The 19,833-nt window shown below is 37.8% G+C and overlaps 1 protein-coding gene across 2 annotated transcripts in view; it reads right to left on the bottom strand.

Annotated features, from left to right (window-relative positions):
• Positions 1–1,550: 1,550 nt before the first annotated feature.
• The window catches only part of MATR3 (matrin 3), a 41,216-nt gene continuing 22,933 nt past the window's right edge, over positions 1,551–19,833 (bottom strand). For both annotated transcript variants that reach the window (XM_063447523.1, XM_063447524.1), the window contains 10 exons: positions 18,286–18,332; positions 16,569–16,694; positions 14,618–14,743; positions 14,164–14,331; positions 13,772–13,903; positions 12,915–12,958; positions 7,467–7,878; positions 5,579–5,933; positions 4,549–4,670; positions 1,551–3,015 (listed from right to left, as the gene is read on the bottom strand). In XM_063447523.1, the coding sequence (XP_063303593.1) occupies positions 2,971–3,015; positions 4,549–4,670; positions 5,579–5,933; positions 7,467–7,878; positions 12,915–12,958; positions 13,772–13,903; positions 14,164–14,331; positions 14,618–14,743; positions 16,569–16,694; positions 18,286–18,332 (1,577 nt within the window). In that variant the 3' untranslated portion in view covers positions 1,551–2,970. The remainder of the gene's footprint in view (positions 3,016–4,548; positions 4,671–5,578; positions 5,934–7,466; positions 7,879–12,914; positions 12,959–13,771; positions 13,904–14,163; positions 14,332–14,617; positions 14,744–16,568; positions 16,695–18,285; positions 18,333–19,833) is intronic.

The raw sequence follows: 19,833 nt of genomic DNA, 5'->3' as shown, positions 1-19,833 counted from the left end.
GAAACATCTGAAATCTCCAACCAGATCCAGACTAACTGATTAACACGTGCTACGACTAGAAGTGACAAATATGGAACCGGATATTGACCATCTCATTAACCAAAAGCAGGCCCATACTTCCCATTGAAATATTTGTTTATGTGGATTACAATTGTTCCTTATTTTAAATATTGCATTTTTTCTGTTTTTTGTGCACTACAAATATATGTGTATATTTTTTTTGAGGGACAGTGAACTGGCCCCCTGTTTAAAAAGTTTGAGGAACCCTGGCATAAACCTTTCATATAATTCCAAAGAGCAGTAAATGCATCATTTTGGTATATCATGACAATGAACAGTTGATGCATAAATCTTATATATTATACCAAAAGTATTTAGCAGGGCTCGAGTCCTGCAGGAACACGTGTGAACGGCATTCCTGCACTTTTCTTCACAGCAGTTATGCTGTTCCCGTTGCTCCTGCAGGCACTAACCAGAGGGCGGCATTTTTTTTCCCCTGGGGGGAAAGAACACTATGGGACAGACGGGGAGAAATACTATGGAACTGGGGAGTAGTGAGGAAAGAACACCAAAAAAGAGGGAGGGGGGAGGAACACTAGAGGGGGGAGAGAGGAACATTAAGGGGGGAGGGACCGCTAAAAGAGAAGGGAAGTTCTTCATATTAGATTAAAATTTATTTTAAAAAAACTAATATTAACAAAATTATAGGAGAAAAACTTTAAAAATCATTTGGGGAAAAAAAAAAAAAAAAAGTCATTTTCAGCCAAGGGCATCCTGAATTTTAGGTTTCGGACCAGAATTTTCATTTCGGTGCATCCCTACAATTGTTTTGTTTTTGTTTTTTTGCCTTCTTTTGGATCAACAGTATAAAAGAATGGGTTTCAAGGTTTACCTTAATAGACTTTAGTCTTTTTTTTTTCAACCTAGTCAACTGTTTAATATGCTGCCCAGAGTTCACCGGTAAGTCTGGGGACCACTAGAAATGGAAGCAGCAGACAGTATCCATTAATACCTGGGGTTCCTGGTGTTAGCAGGGGTTTAGCCCTGCACACACACCGCAAGACCATTAAATAGGCAAGCAGCTCATCAAAGTCTGGGGCCACTAAAATGGCCCCAGCAGGGGAGCCTCAGGTATTCAGTGTGTACAGGGATTTAACCCTGCTCACACCAATTCTGCAGGGCATTTCAATGCCTTCTTACAGGATGTCAGGAAAGGGTTAATGGAGTGATTCTGATGTACAGATTATGACCCTGCAGTCTAACTGCTCAATTACCTGCCATTTGTCAGTTAAATGTTTATGCAGCCCTAGTCACACTGCCAACTCACTTATTGTTCTTTAGACTGACCAACATTTATTTAGTTGTCCAAACAACCCAAAAGACAGCAAAAAATAAATACAAATAGGTGTGCAACTAAAATGCCATCCTCCAAGGAACACATACGGGATTTTTTATTTTACACAAATATGACAGCATGAGGAGCAAAATGCTGTCAGCACGGCACAGCTGTGATTAATTAAAACAGGTTATTAGATAAAGCAAATTGAAAGTATTTTCAAGAGTACTTTTTTTATTAAAATTTCACAACACAGATCCCAGTTAAGTGACAAATCCTCAGTATGTTTCACCTACTTTATATGAAAGCGTACCAAATAAGCAGTTTGGAATCAACTTCATAAATACCATCTAGTTTATCACACACAGGTTGAGTAGAAAACAATACTGTCTTCCCTTATGAATACTGAAATCCAAAGTAACTTGTGTACCTTTACTCCAGATTAAGCTAATTATGGACATGTAGATTAATATAACTTATATTGATATAGTTTTCTGAGATAGGGATTTACAATAAACCAATATATAACTAAAGTAAAGCACAACAAAAAAACCTATTAAATCAACTATGTCTAAGAAGAAATAGATTTTGGAATTTTTTGCAGCAGAGGGAATAATCTCTGCACAGGCAGCATTGCATAACGCTGCACACACTCTAGGCACCATGATCACTTCACATCACTGAAGGAGTCATGGTGCTTGGTGTAACCCTTTAATGTTTCTGTCTAAGTGGCAAATGGCCTATGCATACATCAACATTCTTGGAGAGTCAACATGAGAGAAAGTTAAAGCAAAGATTTTTTTTTTGACTAGAAAAATAAAAATTGTGCTCCAGTCCACATATCTGAATGTGTGAGAAACAAAGACTAAGTACATTAGATAAATATACATATCTACTAAAGATGCAATTTAATACCAGTATAACATCAACTTATGACAATCCAAATATTGACTGAAATAGGCACTAAATTCCCATGACATATGACAATGTTTCTTCTTTTAACAGAATATATGTAGAGATTAGAAACATATGACTAAAGATCCAGTCTTTAAGTATGATATCCTGGAATGCACTCCTAAAAACAAAAAGTTAAATAAAATAATTTCTTGCACTTGGTAAGTCACAGGTGCTCCTGGCCCAAATGTTTGTATCTTTAGTTATAAAACATTGCTAGTACAGTGCATGGATGACATTTTATCCTCTGAAGTGAAGCCAAGCCACACCCGTCGTTACACATTTACTACTAAGCAGTGTAATTCCATAACCTTCATTGGATACTCATGCTATCCAGAGTGCAAGCGATTACATGAAAGTCCAAACTACTGACTATTTTTATATATACACTCCTAAAACAAAAAATATGGAAATATCATTTAACATTTATTTTTATTTTGGCCCAATACTCTTTGTAGAATTGATGAATACATGTGTTATTGTGCAGTTGTTACAACAATAAAGGGCAATGGTAGTACTCGCGCTATCATTTCAAAAGACATGAGAAAAAAGAAAAACAACCAACATACATTTATTTATACTTTTTTTCTGTATTAAAACAGGAACACTTTTTGTGAAAATGAAAACTCAACATTCCAATTTTGAATTAAAAAAAAAAAAAGAAAAAGTTTTTTTTTGTTTTACTCCTTTTTCTTTGTATTCTTTGCCATCTTTGCCATGACCTTCTGTGTGAGGGGAAAAAAAGAAAAAAAATCCATTAGGAGGTTTGAATAGCACAAGCACCAACTTAAGTGGTATTTATTTCTAAATATAAAATATTCTCAATATACAATCTGAAAAGAAAAAAAATATATATATATAGTGCAGACTATCTGCTATTAGCTCCACTAGAGAGGGATAATCCCACAGCATGCATCAAGACAGGTGTCTCCCTTCTATCAGGTATAATACCAGGAACTTCTGTGCAGTACAAGAGGATAAAGAGGCAAAGGATCACAAATTGAAATGTATCCAAGTACAATTTATTAATAACAAATGTTAAAAACTCTTAAAGTAGTGGGGGTTTATAAACCCACAACTTGACAAGCAGAAATCAGATGTAAAACGGCAGCAGCTTGTAGACACTTTCTGGTTTTGGCACTGTTCTGATCACGTGACAGCTTGGGACCGCCTCTCGATGAAGTCATGCGTGACACGTTTTACCCGCCTCCCTGGGCTTCTTCAGACGATGTCACACTGTTCTCTCTAGTGGAGCTAATCAAACCCAGAGCCAGGGGTGATATGGCTCGGGTATTTTCTTTTGAGTATTTTCTAGATCGTCCGCACTATATATTTTATTATTCTTTTCAGATTGTATATTGAGAATACTGTATTTCACTGCAGTTGCTAGCGCGCTCAGTTTTTGGTATTTATTTGTATGTCACATAGTGTCACTTTGGGGCAGTGCAGCTGTACTGCATATTCTTTATAACTCATGCGCTTATACTAATTTTGGTTAAATATAAAATATAGTGCAAGCATCCTTTGAATGTCCATTACTATATCGTATTTATTCTTTAATCTTCTCCAGCCCTGACCCAGTGACAAAATAGATTACTTTGAAGTATGTACTTCTACATACTGCAGTGCGAAAGTTGCCAGGTAGTAAGGACAGACGATTGCAATGCCATGTACTGTGTAAAAGTTGGTTTTAGTAAACCAATATTATTTGTTGTTTTGTTAGTATATATTTTTTTTAAAACTGCATTCCAGCAGTTTTATAACAAATGACCATAAACAGGGTATGTCACAGGAAAGTAAGTTTTCCTTCTCTAAAGCCATTCCTCACAGCTGCCGCCAAAAACATCCAGTGGATCCAATTCAGCTCCTGGCACTTCATCTGGCAGGAGTCTGCGATAGTATAAAACTGATGTCTATGGAAGACGCCATAGGGATATAGACATTTCCTCACAACGTTAACTAGTGACAGCTGGGTGAAATTACATAACTAGACAGTGGTAGCTCTGCCTTTTGTAGGAAAAAATGCATGAGACGAAGTAGTCCCTACTTTGTCATATCTATTGACTGTGTTGGAATATCAGTGAAATTCCAACGCAATGCACAATGTGACTTTCATAAAGATTTGATCTTTATGAAATACTTATTAGGTTGAGAGGGTGGGGGTGACAAAACGGAGGGTCAAACTTTTTTTCTAAACATATAACACCAGCATAATGAACGGATTAACAAATAATTCAAATATAAGTGTTATGGCTCACCTTTAGTTTTTGATAATGAGACAAACTGCTGCAATGTGTCACTTTAGCCACCTCTTCATTAGTATAAAATAATGAGCATAGTTTGCAGTAGTATCCAGTCTTAGGAACAACATAATCTACACCTAAAGAAATAAGGAACAAAAATGAAAATATTGCACATAAAATGTTAAAAGTTAGCAAAAATGAATGGCAATGAGAACCAAATTATTTTAGAGGCACAAAACGGGAAGATTCCCCAAGTTATCATTTAAAAATAAATACTTAAATCCTGATATGACGCAATTCTAAAAATAACGGAAATAGATCTGCTGGTTTAGGGAGTTGCATATTTTTGTCCCCCCACACACTGGAAACGTTGAACTAAATTGTGAATCAGCTGTCCAAATCTCATAGTGTGAAAAGAATAGGAAAAAAGGCAACTGGCTTGAGGAGATAGAATGTTGACTAATAAGAGGTAAAGACTTGTACTACAAAAGTCCACCCTGGTACAAGTTAGTGATGAATGGAAGGCAGAAAGCTGTCACATGTACTTTGTTCTGCAATTCATGTACATTTGAGAAAAACAAACCAAAAAATAAAATTAAAAAAAATTTAAATCTATAGAGCCACTGTGTATAAACAAAACAAGAGTACAAAAAGATGACGTAAAACGGAAAGCAATATTTCTTGCTCCATTAAAGGTTTCTCTTTGGCTATATTTTCAGTAACTATGCAATTGTAATATATATTTCACAATTCACTTTGTGACCATTTTGCCTTTGCACATCGAGTTAAGGCATTTAAAATTATTTACAGACGGTAGACAAACTGATAACTTTGAGACCATGTAAAGCGGTAAAATCTGCATTGTAGTATTTACTGCAAATTCAGAGCACTTCTAAGCAAAATCTGTATTAGTGCTACTTGGCAAAATGTTGGCAATGAATGCCGACATTCTTGGAAGGTTTATAAACTGGGCTAAGCAGAGTGATCTTGGTTTGGAAAAGAGGTACAATTTATACTGCTATAGATAAATTAAACCCATACATACCAAGAGGATTATTCGGCTGGAAAGGTCCAATAACACACTTCGGTACATCTGCAGTCTTTTCTACAGGATCAGCATGAGCAGCATTTTCTGATTCTACGGTTTCAGATGTTTTGGTTATTTCTGCATTTTGTACTTCCTTTTCATCAGTTGCACCTTCATTTTCATGCTCCGGTTCTTCAACACTTGTGCTGGCCATAACCATTTCTACCATACTGTCATCCGTTTTAGTTGCCGAATCTTCAAAGGAGGTTTCTGCAATGCTAGCTTTTAACTTTTGGCCTTCTGAGTCTTCTTCTTCACCAATTTCATCCAGAGTAACAAAATCTTCCATATTGCCAGGATAATCATGTGAACCCTGGGGGAAAAGTAGTACAATTTTAAGTTAGCTTATGTATTTAAATAGAAAACATTGCACACATCACAGACAGATTTTACTAACCAATTTTATTTCAGAAACAAACATTTGGGCTAACAGTTCAGCCATTAAAAAACACGTTTTAGAAAATGATAAATAATGTGGTTCAGTCCCAAACAGTAGTGGACTGAAATGCAAATGACAAAATAGTCAAAAACAACAATTTTAGGTTGAAGTTTGTGATTTGATGTTAAATTCACTACAATTCCGTGTTTAGTGAATAAACAGGGCTCAAAATCTCTCCTAACACACTAGCCATTGTCTAGCAGTTGAGCTCTGGCAAGTGTGGCATTGAACAATCAATGCCTGTGAGATTCCATATTGTGGTTTGAAATCAGCAGCTTATTGCAACAGTTGTTGCACAGCATAACCATCAGGAGTGGGATTCAACCAGAGAATATACTTCCAACCAGATGTATACTTTTAGACTAGGTTAGTAGCTCTAAACCCTTAAAAGGAACACAAAAATTATAAATATGTAATTATGTTATATATGTAATTGTAACAGAGTGTTCTGGTGCCTTTTGCATTTAGGTTACCCCTGTAGAATGTAAAATATTTAAAGCAAGGTTACACTTGTCTTTCATTCAGCAAAGTCCTGGTCTCACTGCAGCCACTGCTCCTTTATCTTAGGACATCCAAACAGATAAACTCAGTCAAGTAAATTATTCTCCATAGAGCAGATCTGGGAGCCTGTTTGTGCATGTACTGCTATTGCCAGTCCAATGAGAATCTCCTCATAAAAACACAACACTGCTTCTCTAAAAGAGACTTGGCTGCATTCAGCATTGTCTTGATGCAGAACATGAAGACAAACATTTTGCCTTCACTAGTGCCTGTAAATGCTTGTCTGACTGACCAACGTAAACAGCGCTGTTTCTCAGCATGCTTACATTAGTCACAGTGCATGAACAGCTTCCAAGCTGAAGCACCAAGACTACTTTAGGCTATAGACTGGGAAAGTTAAGCACTAGAACAAGGCATTGGCATGTTAAAACAGACAGAGAGGTCAGCCATCACTTGATACAAACACAGTGCCGGGGGAACTTTAAAAACCTATGAGAAACCGCTTCCACGCCTACTAAAGAGGCTGACAAATTTGTAGATCAAAAAAAAAAAAGTTCTACTCTTGTCAAAAATCTGGATATGCAGGGACACGAAATTCAAGCATTAATCTTGGTGACATTAGTAGTGTATTAATCCCATAACTTCACAATGATTACATTTAGCTATACATGGTGTCTCTTAAACAAGATAATACAAATCATATCTACACATTCTCAAGCAGGAGAATATATATATATATATATATATATATATAAATATATATATATATATATATATATATATATATATATATATATATATATATATATATTTCTGCCTCTGTGGATGCAACTGGAAGGCTGGGAGCCAGCAAAAATCCAGAGGAAACAAAAGTTTTGAAAATATTTGTAAAGCACCATCACATACCTTTTTTTTACCCTCTTGTTTTGCTTTGAATGTACGAAGATCTTCCTTCGTACATTCATTAGTGGCTACTTTTGAATAATCATCACTTATGTCAGGTTGATCAGTTTCATCTCCAACAGAACTACTGGTTTCTAGCAGAGCTGCTGCTGCTTCTTCTTCTTCTTCTTCTAATTCTTCTTCCACTAAAAGGTCATTCTCACATGTAACAGAAATCTCACTCTCTTCAGCTTGTTCATCCGTTTTTGTTTCCATTGCTGCAGAATCATCAGCAGAAGAGGACACCTTTTCTTTTAATGGAGTAGATGTGGATTTGCTTGCTCCATTGGTGCTTTGCCCTTTTTGACTGCCTTCTGTTTTAATTGCCTTCTTTTCACTTGGTCCTTCTTTACGATCAGGAGAGTGGGCTCTTTTTCTATAAATTGTAAATGATACAGAGCTTTCAATTTCTACTTTAAATACATGAAAACAATGATATTTTCTCTGCTATATTTAAAGCATGTAACATACTTATATTAATTCTACATTAAAGTATACATGTTTGGGGTATTTAGTAGAATTTGTAGTAAAAATGCTAGTACTGCTAAAATTTTATTTGGGGAGCATGACTTGATCCAAGTATGCCAGGCATGCATTGACAACTTTAAACCTCAACGTCTTAATTGCCCCTGTGCCTTTCAACCTCCTCCTAGTGTCTCAATGCTACACATTTCCCACTCAGCATGTCCTCCTTACTCTTCTACCAACCCTCTCAGAATATTCAATATATCTCCCATGTCTTGCATTCAGATGATGGACTCGGAAACAAACCACATTAGAAACATGAAGATATCAGTGTTAACATAAATGCATAGTTTGGAAACTGCATAGGAAGGAGTAGCCGCAAAAAAAAACAACAAAAAAAAAAAAAAAACACACAACATGAACATTAACTCCTTAAGGACAGAGCTTCAGAAGCTTGTCTTTCACTTAATGACAACGGCATTTTTTGCATTTTTTGCTATTTGCGTTCAACTGCAATTTGCTTTTTACTAATTCATTGCACCGACACATATTATATACCGTTTTTTAAAGGACAGAAAGGGCTTTAATTTGATGTAACTCATATATATATATATATATATAAATGCTTATTTATTATTAAAAAAATACAGAAATATGCAAAAAAAAGGAATGTGTGTTTTTTTTTTACAGTTTTTGCAATAATAATGTGTACATAATTAGTGCAGGTTAAGGAAAGTAATTAAAAATAAATTCATTTAGTTGTTCTGAATTACAGAATATATAATGTGTCTAGGATTTTAAGTTTTTTTTGGTAGTTACAGGTCACAAAGCACAAGGAATAAAATAAACTTTTAATGTGGAGCGATTTTAGAATTTGGTATGTTTGTCTTGTCAGCCTAATAGCCATAAAAGAAAACAAAATTGCCACACAAAAGTATATATTTATATAAAGTAGACACCACAGGCTATTTACCTAAGGTTGTTTTGACACTTTCTACGTAGCCATTTTACCGCCAACCTCTGCTAAATATTGGAGTAAAATTGTGTTTTTTGGGGGTTTTCGCACACAAACTTATAACAAAGAACTTCTCATGTGTATTTTGTAAAGTTGGTGTGTGCTATTCCTGTACAAAGTTTTATTATGTGTTCAGTTACTTCTGCTGAGTACAACGGTACCCCCATTGTATGTCTTTGGCACTATTTCGTGAAGCTACAGTGCCATATAGGAGACCTGTCCTTTTCAGTATTCACAGTAGAATTTTGAGAGACGGATTTAATGAGCCTATGCTTCCATTTGGGGTATTATAACAGTCTGTCTGTTCGAAAAAAAAACCCAAAGGCCTACCATTTGTAAAAGTAGACACTCCAGGGTATCTCATAAGGTGCATATTGTGCCTTAACATGCCCCCATTTTTTTACCAATACATGCCAAAGTATGTGGTAAAAAATAATTTTGTGCATTTTTTACATATGGATTGCATTTGTGCTGGGCATTTTGTATATTTCACATGTGCCACTAAGTTCAAACCCCCCAAATTATGTTCAGCTAAGTCTTCTGAGTAAAATGACACCCCTATTGTATGTCTTTGGGACTATTTTGTGAAGCTACAGTGCCATATAGGAGACCAAGCCATATCAGTTTTTACCGAACTTTGAATTTTGACGCTGGGCCTATGTGCAATTTCCAAGCATCTTAGCAGGTATTAAATTCAAACTACCCCACAAAGGCCTACCATTTCTTAAAGTAGACACCCCAGGGTATTTCAAAAGGTATATTCTAAACCTTAGTGTAGGATCATTTTTTTGTTAGTTTGTACCAAGTCTAGTTGCAATTAGCATTTTTTCTGCCTTTTTGACACACACTTGGAGATGTTACTGTATATTTTGCTATCCTTATGTGTGCTACGGCAGTATAACACCTAATATGTTGCTCAGCTATGTCATCTTAGTGCAATGATACCCCCATATACAGAATAGTTGGGGTAAACTTATCCGGGGGTAGTACACAGTTATCTGCGTCCCGGGCAAAGCTGTCATGGATTCCGAAACCAAAACACAGACAGACCACAAAGAGAGAGAACACAGAGAGAGAAACTTGTAATACCGGTCCTTAGAATGGCCGGGCTATACAAGCAGAGAATTGTCAAGGTACAAGCCGAGGTCAAAGGAGTAAAGAGAAACGGAACAACGATAGGACAAGCCGAGGTCAAGGATCAGAGAAGACAGGATAAACGGTAGACAAAGCCAAGATTCGGTAACCAAAAATCACACCCCAAAACTGGTCTACTTATTCGGCCTGGGTGTGAAATTTTTTAAAACAATGGCCAATACATAGGCCGGGCTGAGAGGGGCAATCAGGGCAGTAATAGCTGGTCTCAACTCTTACGCCCCTCTTGTAACACACCCTGCACCTTTTCTGGGGGTTTTGTTTTTTAGGGGTTGGTGGAATCTTAAAGCAGAAGTGACCTGCCTCCATTCTTCTACTAGGCTCCACTGATGGTCTCCTTGTGTGGCATTCTAGCAGCTTAGAAATTAGCTCAAACTGGAAAGAAAGAAAAGTGCTTTTCAGCCCAGCATTTGCCTTTTTAAAAATAACAAAGGCATTGTGGATTGCCATCTGCAAAAGGTATATGCCCACTTTTTTATACCATGCCCTGGTCTTTCTCATGATCAAATATGGCTGCATCAGTTGATCGGACAGGTCAACGCCCCCCATATGCTGATTATATTGCCGTATGCAGACTGGCACCCGTTTATATTCGTCTCTGCCACGAACTGCGACCCTCCGAGTGTTTTCACCATGGATGGTGGTTAAGATGAAAACATCCTTTTTATCCCTGTACTTGAGTGCCAGCAGTTCATTCTGGCAGAGAGCTGCTGTTTCCCCCCTTTTCATTTTTTTGTTCGCTAGAGCCTTTGGGAAACCTGTGCGACTCTTCGAATAGTGCCACAGGCCACGGTCTCGAAGCAATACAACATTTGTAACAGTGGGATGCTATTATAAAAGTTATCGATGTATAGATGATAACCTTTATTAAGTAGTGGCATTATTAAGTCCCAGACAATTTTTCCACATGTCCCTACTGTATCTGGGCAACCTGGGGGATCAAGGTGGCTATCCCTTCCTTCGTATACACGGAAGGTGTATACGTAGCCACTGCCACTTTCACATAGTTTATAAAATTTGATCCCATATCGGGATCTTTTGGGTGGGATATATTGTCTAAACCCCAGTCTTCCCTTAAACTTCATTAGGGACTCGTCAATGGAAATGTTTTTATTGGGGGTATATATAGCGGCAAATTTACTGTTAAAGTGGGCAATTAAAGGGCGTAGTTTGTAAAGAAGATCATACTGCGGATCACCTTTTGGGGGGCACTTGTTGTTATCACTAAAGTGCATAAATCTTAGTATGTCTTCATATCTTTCCCTTGTCATTGTCTCGGCAAAAATAGGAGTATTGCAAATAGGATGTTTAGCCCAATACATCCTAATTGTGGGCTTTTTAATTAGCCCCATTAACATGGTCAGTGCCCAGAATTGTTTAAATTCTGGCACACTGGTTGGGTACCATCTCTCTTTCCTAGAGATAAGAGAGCCTGGATTGCGTGCCACATACTGCTCCACATAGTCACCCAGACTAATCTCTATCTCCCCAAAAATCTCATCCCCCAAGAACAGCTGCATAACATCCAGCGCACTATAGGCAGACAGGTCCGCCTGTATGCCAGGATTGCCTGTAAACACTGGGATGTCTGGGGAAAAATTATTAGGGGGTACCCAGTCATCTGCGCCATGGTCAGCATTAGGGGAATCGTCGATTTCTCCTGATGGTCCTGCAGTATCTGGCACATAGTCCATGTCCCCTGCGTCCCCTGCATCCCCTGCGTCACTCCCTGCTTCACTCTCTGAGGCAGTGTCAGTCGCCTCTGAGTCGGCCGCTAACAGGGCATAAGCCTCCTCCGCGCTATACTTTCTAAACATTGTTAATACAGCTAACACAGCTAACAAAACTCTAACAAAAAAAAAAAAAAAATTATTTTTTTTATACCCTAATTCCCACTAAATTCCACCCACCAAAATAACTAAATCACAAATTAATAAAATCAAATAATAAAATTTAACCCCTTAGGGTTACAAAAAAACCTAAAAATTAACCATTGAAAGTAAAAAAAAAAAATAGATCACAGTAGAGTACTGTGACCTGTATATTGATCACTGCTAGCAGTGATCAAGCAGCAGGGAAAGGGTTAATTTTTTTTTTAACTCCAGAAAAGTGAATTTTATACTTAAGTATAACTCTGCAATAAATCAGGGACACAATGTAGCACCGATCCGTCTCTCTCCACTTCACAAACCCACACGAGGTGGAGGGAGGCGGATCAGATATCCCAGCAGCATTGTGACCGCTGTGACTGGCTGTCACATGGGCTGGGATATCCGGATTTGCTGCTGCTGGTCTGCCCCTGACTCGGAGGGACCCAGCAACAGCATTAACCCCGCGATCGCCGGCACTGCACGATCGCGGCGTTAATTTTAACACGTGACGGACGAGGTCCGTCACTCGTCATCAACGCATTCCCCTGAGTGACGGACCTCGTCCGTCACTCGTCGTTAAGGGGTTAAGTGGCACGATATTATGGACCACCAAATTCAGCAGCTCAGCTTTAGGCACAGTCATTGAATGCCTTGCGAATGCAAACCCTGTGCAAGTAATCGTTTAATGTTGAAATGGTTTGTGCGCATTGTATTTTGTAATATATATATATTAAATTGAAAAGACTGTAAGGCGCCCCCCCCCCCTCCCCCCAAAAGTAGGTGTATCATGGAACCTATTTTAGCATCCTTTAAAGTAAAATTGAAAGACAAGGATTTTCACATTTTACTTGTAAAATCAATAATACAGAAAAACAGATTTTGTTAATGAAACAAATAGTATAAAGTTACCTGGTTTTGTCTTTTTGAAGCTGATCAATCGCCTTGTTTGGAATCTACAACAATAAAATTGTACTCTATTAAAATCTCAGTATGCAATCCCTTAAAACATACTAAAAATGCATTTGAATGTGGACCTTGCAAAATTAACCAGTATTTAGAGTAGGCAGGTGACCCAATACCTTATTAAAAATTTAATATACATAAAGACTTAAAGGAGCTGTGTGTGATCGTTATATTGCCAGGCATGCCGTGGGTTTCCCCCAATTTAAGTAGTCAAATTACTTGCCAATGGTTTGACTTCTTAACCGGTTTGTGCACCCCGAGGCTTAGTTTAGGCAGACAGCTTCCGCCTACAGAGACAGTGAGCAGCACCCTGCAAACCCTAGATAAAAAGTCAAACCATTAGGGTGTGGGGGGGTCATAGGCACCTCTTGCACCATGACCATTGCAGTGTGACACTTTTTTTTTTTATTAAAGTTTAAAAATCTCATCTAAATATTAGTGAGAAACAATAGAAAGATATATACATACTTCACCTTTGAATTGTCACTTGCACAAAACATTTTACAATTGCATGCATTTCATTTGCTTGCTAAAGAAATAATTTGGTAGTGGTGTAATAAGTTATTGATTTACAATATACACTGCCTATAAAATTTTGTAAAAAAAATATGGAAATGGGGGTGGGAAGTTACACATACGTTTTTTTATTCTATTTTTTTTTTTTTTATTAAAAAGTACACACAAAGTTGGACCAAAATGTTGAAAAGCACTTTCTCAACAAAAAAGGTCATAAAACCAACATTACATTAAAACTTATAGATACATAAATTAAGGCTTTACATTTTTTTTTTTTTTTAACTTACTCGTAGAACAAGCTTCTTGTACTTCTCTGAAAGGTCTACTTTTAAACACTTTCCCTGAAACCAAAGAGGTTTCTTTTCACAATGTTCAACCATTGCTAGTGCGTCTTCCATTTTCTCCATTTCAATAAAAGCCTTTAAAAAAAGAATATATAATTTAAATGCATATTTGTATGGATAACCACGTAAACAAGCATTTCACAACGTGCATTGTGACCAGCAAGTTTGATTCTTCAGTGGCAGCTAAACATGAGATAATCTTAGCTCAAAAGAAACCAACAATTCTGTCCTCTTCAAGATTAAACTGCGAGGACTTGACAATGGTAAAGCTATGCATTTTAAAAACAGTGCTCATTTGTTAAACATGAGGGGAAGCTATGTGCATTTAAACTTGCCTGGTTCTTCATCCTCATTAATATGTAAGTTCTCACTTTTCCATAACCTTCAGCAAGCTTGACAACCGCTCCATCAGAATAACCAGAATGGGGTAAGTTACTCAGATGTATCACTTTGCCAACATCTGGTTTTGGCTCACTTTTTTCTTCAGTCTTCACCTCAGGTTTCTTAAACCATTGAAAGAAAAGACAAAACATTTATAACAAATTTCCAACTTTGTAGTGCTCAGTATGCCTAATAAAAAAAAAACAAAAAAAACAAAAAAAAAGCACTCAAGTATTTTCCCAACAGACATTTCATGCAAATATTTTACTTTGGAAGTGGTCTTTGAAATAATTATCTACCATATAAATGATGATATGAACGCACTTATAAGAAAATACACTCATCAATCTTTGTAATAAACAATTTAAAACACACTGGAAAGCAGCTTTACGAAAAATATTAGCATACCTTTATTCTCTTGTATTTCTGAGACATGTGAACTCTTACTGGCTGTCCAAGAACAATAGCTGGATTATTCCTGTAGTAATCCACTACAGCCAAAGCATCATCTGAAGTTGACATTTCAATAAATGCCTTCAGGAAGGAGAGAAGAAGAGTTATGAGGAGAGATTAAAAAAAAAAAAAAATTGCCATGAAGTGAGCAGGGTGGGGACACTTTACAATTGAGCTATGTTTGTGATTATAGCAATGTAACATTTTATCAGCACTTTCCAGATTTTACATTGACCAGGGCTATGTTAAAAAAAATATACTGGTAGACCCCAGTGACACTATATTTGCAGAATATTTTCAGTTAACAAGTTGTCAACATTATATCACTATTTCAGTAACACATTTGAAAGTCTCAAGCACCTTAACATGCAGAATGTTCTACGTTTTCCAGGTAACATGTAGTCAACATAGATCACTATTTTGTTACTGCCGCAATGTCAATAATTGTCTGTACTACTATTATGTCCACGCACATTTAGAAAGTCTTATGCACCTAAGCTTATAAGATGTTAAACTGCAATGCCAATATTTGTGTGTATTACAATCATGATATCGCAAAATAAAGATGGTCAAAAAAAAAAAAAAATACACTGGAGGTGCTGGGTTATTTATAATCCAAAAGAAAAGGGGCTAATATGACCACAAAATTAGAATATTAGATTTAGGTTACTGAAGTAGTGACCCATTAGTTATATGTAACCAGTGATGAGAGGAACTGAATATATGAAAATAATTATAACTGATACAAATAAATAAACTGGCTGCATCACATATACATATGAGCGACTAGCAAACAAGCATATAGATATATAGAAAGTAACTAATATGTGAGCGCTCCAAAATTGTGTCAACACCGTATTCAATCTATGCTCCAGCAGTGAATAAAGAAGCATATTTTGTCAAAAATGTAACATCAAGATAACAATAAGGTCCATATGAAAACAATCATATAAAAGCGTATAGAGACAAATTTTAATAAACACACACACACTATAGTAACAGTGTATCATATATCCAAAGATATAAAATCGCTATTTATTAAATGAAAAATTACAATTAAAATATCGATATGTCAGGGGTATGTTTCAACTTGACAACCCTAAATCCTATAAATAAAATATAAAATCCATAAAAGAATAACGCAAAGTTGCAAAGAGATCTATCGGAGAGACCAGAAGTAGATCTAAAACACAGTGAGGGGCCCCTGCACTGGTTTAAGGTCTAAAGCCCAAATGTCAAAGCTTGAAATTCTGTGGTCATCGATAAAGTAATCCTACAAATGGTACTGAAGGAAGATATTACCCAGGGGGCAGGGAGCTCTGAAACCCACCAAACTTCTTATGGTCGAATAAGAAAGCTGCACTGGTACTGGTCCCCAAGTCTGAAAAAACTCTGGGAGTGAGCCAGAGCAACTTACCCTGTCCGCCAACCTGAGCGTGAGGCTGGGGGAGAACGCCAATCTGCCTGCCAACGGGTACACTGTTACTATAGTGTGTGAGAGGTTAAGATTTGGCTCTATACGCTTTTATATCTGATTGTTTTCATATAGACCTTATTGTTATCTTGATACGTTACATATTTGACAAAAGTTGCGTCTTTATTCACTGCTGGAGCATAGATTGAATACGGTGTTGACACATTTTTTGGAGCGCTCACATACCCATTAGTTAAATGACAATGATGTAAGAAAAACAAATCATGTTTAAGAATCCCTCTGAAATACCTAAATGTAGCAATAGGTCTATAGAAGGCTTAAGAAATAGATATATTTAGAACATTGGAAGTAATACCACCACTAGCACAGAAAATTAGAAAAGACACATAAATAACATCCACCCCCCCACACCACCACCAAAAAAAAAAAAAACAAAAAAAAAAAAAAAACACTCAACTTAGAAATACATACCTCATTGATTTTATTCAAAATTAGGTGGTTTGTGATTGTTCCAAATGGCTCTGCAAGCTTTAGAAGCTGGTACCTTAAACTCTTTCCCCTCTGGAAGTCCAGAATGTGAACAACTCTGCTAAGCTCCTAAATAAATAAATTGAAAAATTACTGAAGGCCACTAATTGACTTTAAGCAAACACAATTTGGCAGAAAAACAATGTACTGGATGTGAAGTTACATGTTTCAAGCCTTATCTATGTGAAAATAGCTAAGCTGTAATTTTATTAGTTAGAAATGTTTCCAGATCAGTTACTTTTGCCAAAATGTTCCCACATTTTGAGTTGCTACGATTCAGTGTTTAAAGTGACACCATTCTAGTCTGGTGTCTTCTGGCACTGTCCTTCCATTGAGCATTAAACTGCTTTCAATATTTTAAAACTAAATTAATTAGCGTTCCCAGTAGCTCATCCTCCCCATGCCGCTTGAGTTAATGAGGAAGCATTAGGCCAGGGGTTCCCAATTAATTTTTCCTGTGGAACTCTTTGACATAGTGTATAAACGTCTATGACACACACACACACACACACACACAGAGATATATACACTCTTTGACAGACACACATACAAACTCCCTAACAGACACAATTTATTTTTTTAAAATTTTATTCCACTCAACCCCCCTAACCTTTGGGAGTGCTGGTATGGAATCTATGTCCCATTGGTCCAGTGGGGCTGCTGGCCCGAGCCTGGGGTCCAGTGTGACTGCTGGGTTGAGCGTGCGGTCCAGTGTGACTGCTGGGCGTAGCGTGCGGTCCCTGGGGTCCAGTGTGGCTGCTGACCGGCAAGGGGGGGAGGGGAAAACAGTGATCTCCCTGCTCAGCTCCCTCGCGCGAGGGAGCTGAGCAGGGAGATCAATACCCACTGCTTCCTCGCTGCCCACAGCCATTTTATTTTTAAAAATTTGGGCGGAAGCCCAATTGGGAAATGCTGCATTAGACTGAGCAGCATTGGACTGGCTGCGGTAAAAGTGTCAGCCTGCTGTTTTCAACCTATCACAGCACCCACTGCTGATATGAAATGGTATGGATAGAACAAAAATTTTAATCTCTGCCTTAGCCATAGTCTGAAGGGTGTGAGTTGCCAGGGAATCTTCGTGTTAAACTGCATGAAAAAAGGTTAAACACTGAATGGAGGGACAGGGCCAAGAGACAAAGGGAACTATAACAAATCCAATGAGATATTATTATAGCGCCTACACTGTCACTTTCATAAATAAACCAAGACATTTAATGGGTACATGCATCCAGCACATTTAGCAGTATGCAGCAGCAAAAACAAAGGATGAAGCAAAGGATAGCACCATATCCTAGGCAAGGAACACAAGTATGGCACTTGGAGTTTTCCTTCAAGCACTGCAGGCACATAGGTGCAAAAATCCCATCTGATTAATTGAACATGCACCATGGCTCCATACTGTTCCAATGCAGAGAGAAAGGGCAAAAATACTCTTGTACTAGATTAAAACATCTCCACAAGGATTTACATTATACACACTACTCTTATGACTTTCTAGGATCGAGTAGTTAAGCAAGTTAATTGTATGAAGAAAAAGATTGAAACGAACAAGTCAAAAGAAGTTGATAACAAATTACATTACAAGACTGCCATATTAATCCTTATAACACAATTTCTCAGATTTACTTTTCAGCAGTTATTTATATGCATATATACAAACCTGTCGGCCTTTCTGCATGTGTCTTTCTCTGGACATATCTTCATTTCCTGCATGTTACAACAAAAATAAGTGTCACTTGGCGTTGTTTTTTTTTTTTTCCAGTTTGGGAAATAATTATCTAGGTTTGCCAAAGCATGTTAATGTAAGTAAACAGTTTTAACGGTCTTGTTAATTTTCATGCTATGAGTTAGAACTCTAATGACTAAGTATAACAAGTGATTTAATAATTAGTGGCCCACCGCTATTTTAAAATTAGATTCTAGTACTGTATAAAGCAGAGCTGTCAAACAAAATGCCCGCGGAGGCCCCAAATTTGACCCGTGGGTGGACTTTTACATTAGGGGCCCATTCGCCCTCTGCAGCAACATAATAGCACACCAGCCTGGGCTGTTCCAGAGAGTTAGTCACTTCCTAACAGTTTGTTGAGAGCCGTGTGGGGAGGCAAGAACAGGCACACACACAAAAGTGGGGAGGAAAGCCTGAAACCTCAGACTCCCATCTGCTTTGGTCAACCAATTCCACGGAACCCCACGGAAGCCACCCTCCTGCACACACCCCAAAAAATGGGGGGGTGGGGGGGGGGGGGAGGGGGAAGAGGGGGAAGAGAGGGGTTATATTTGGAAACCTAGTTGGCCTCCTTCAAAGCTTTGTCCTGTAAGTTCAAAAATGGCTAGCAAACCCATGCATAAGGGGTACTGACGTTCTCTGCAAAAGCAAATCAGAAATGATGTTGTTTTGTTCCTTTTTTCTACAGTATCACATTAGGCTGTGCACATGTTTAAGAGAAATACAGAGTGTGCAACAGGAATTCAAGATATCACAATTAAAGCATTTTGTTGAACTTTATTTTGTGCCCAGACCTAGGTGCCGCCATCTTTGTGTGGGCAGATGAAGGCCCTGTGGGACCAGTCATATGCCTACACTAAATAGCGTTATGAAATTCCCACGCATGCCCAGTTAAACACTCGGGCATTCGGACGGGAATTTCGTCTATTCATTCATTATTTAAAAAGACGAATATTTAAAAATAAATCTCAAACGAATGAACGAAGACCTCCTCATTCGTTCGAATAGTTTATTACAAGACAGGTGCTACCGGCTCACGGCTCCCTCCTTGTTATACTGTATGTGAAAATAGAAGCACTTCCTAACTCCCCTCATGCCCCTTGTTATTCTATGAGGGTCAATGTGACTCATCAGTACAAGGGAAATTAAAATCTCCCGAATGCCCTTATTCACTATGCCGTGAGTAGGGGCATGTCTACTAAACAGTGAAGCAGCAAAAAAAAAAAGCCCCCCTCCCCCCAAATCAAATAAAGGGGGACCTAGCACAAGTCCCCCATGGTGGGGCATCTTCTAAAATAATTAACAGGGAAGGAAATCGTGTCCTGCCCCACCATGAGTGGCAGGTGGGAGCCCTAAGTAACAAATGGGGGAGGGGCAGGGGAGGCTAAATGTTAAAAATATCCCCCCCCCCACCAACAGGGTCCCCAAGTGCCTGGTCTTTGACTCAGAGCGCTCTGATTGGTTGGTTTAGGCCAACCAATA

Source organism: Pelobates fuscus, chromosome 3 (genome assembly GCF_036172605.1).
Source record: "Pelobates fuscus isolate aPelFus1 chromosome 3, aPelFus1.pri, whole genome shotgun sequence".
Classification (NCBI taxonomy): domain Eukaryota; kingdom Metazoa; phylum Chordata; class Amphibia; order Anura; family Pelobatidae; genus Pelobates; species Pelobates fuscus.
This window is presented reverse-complemented; position numbering and strand designations above follow the sequence as displayed.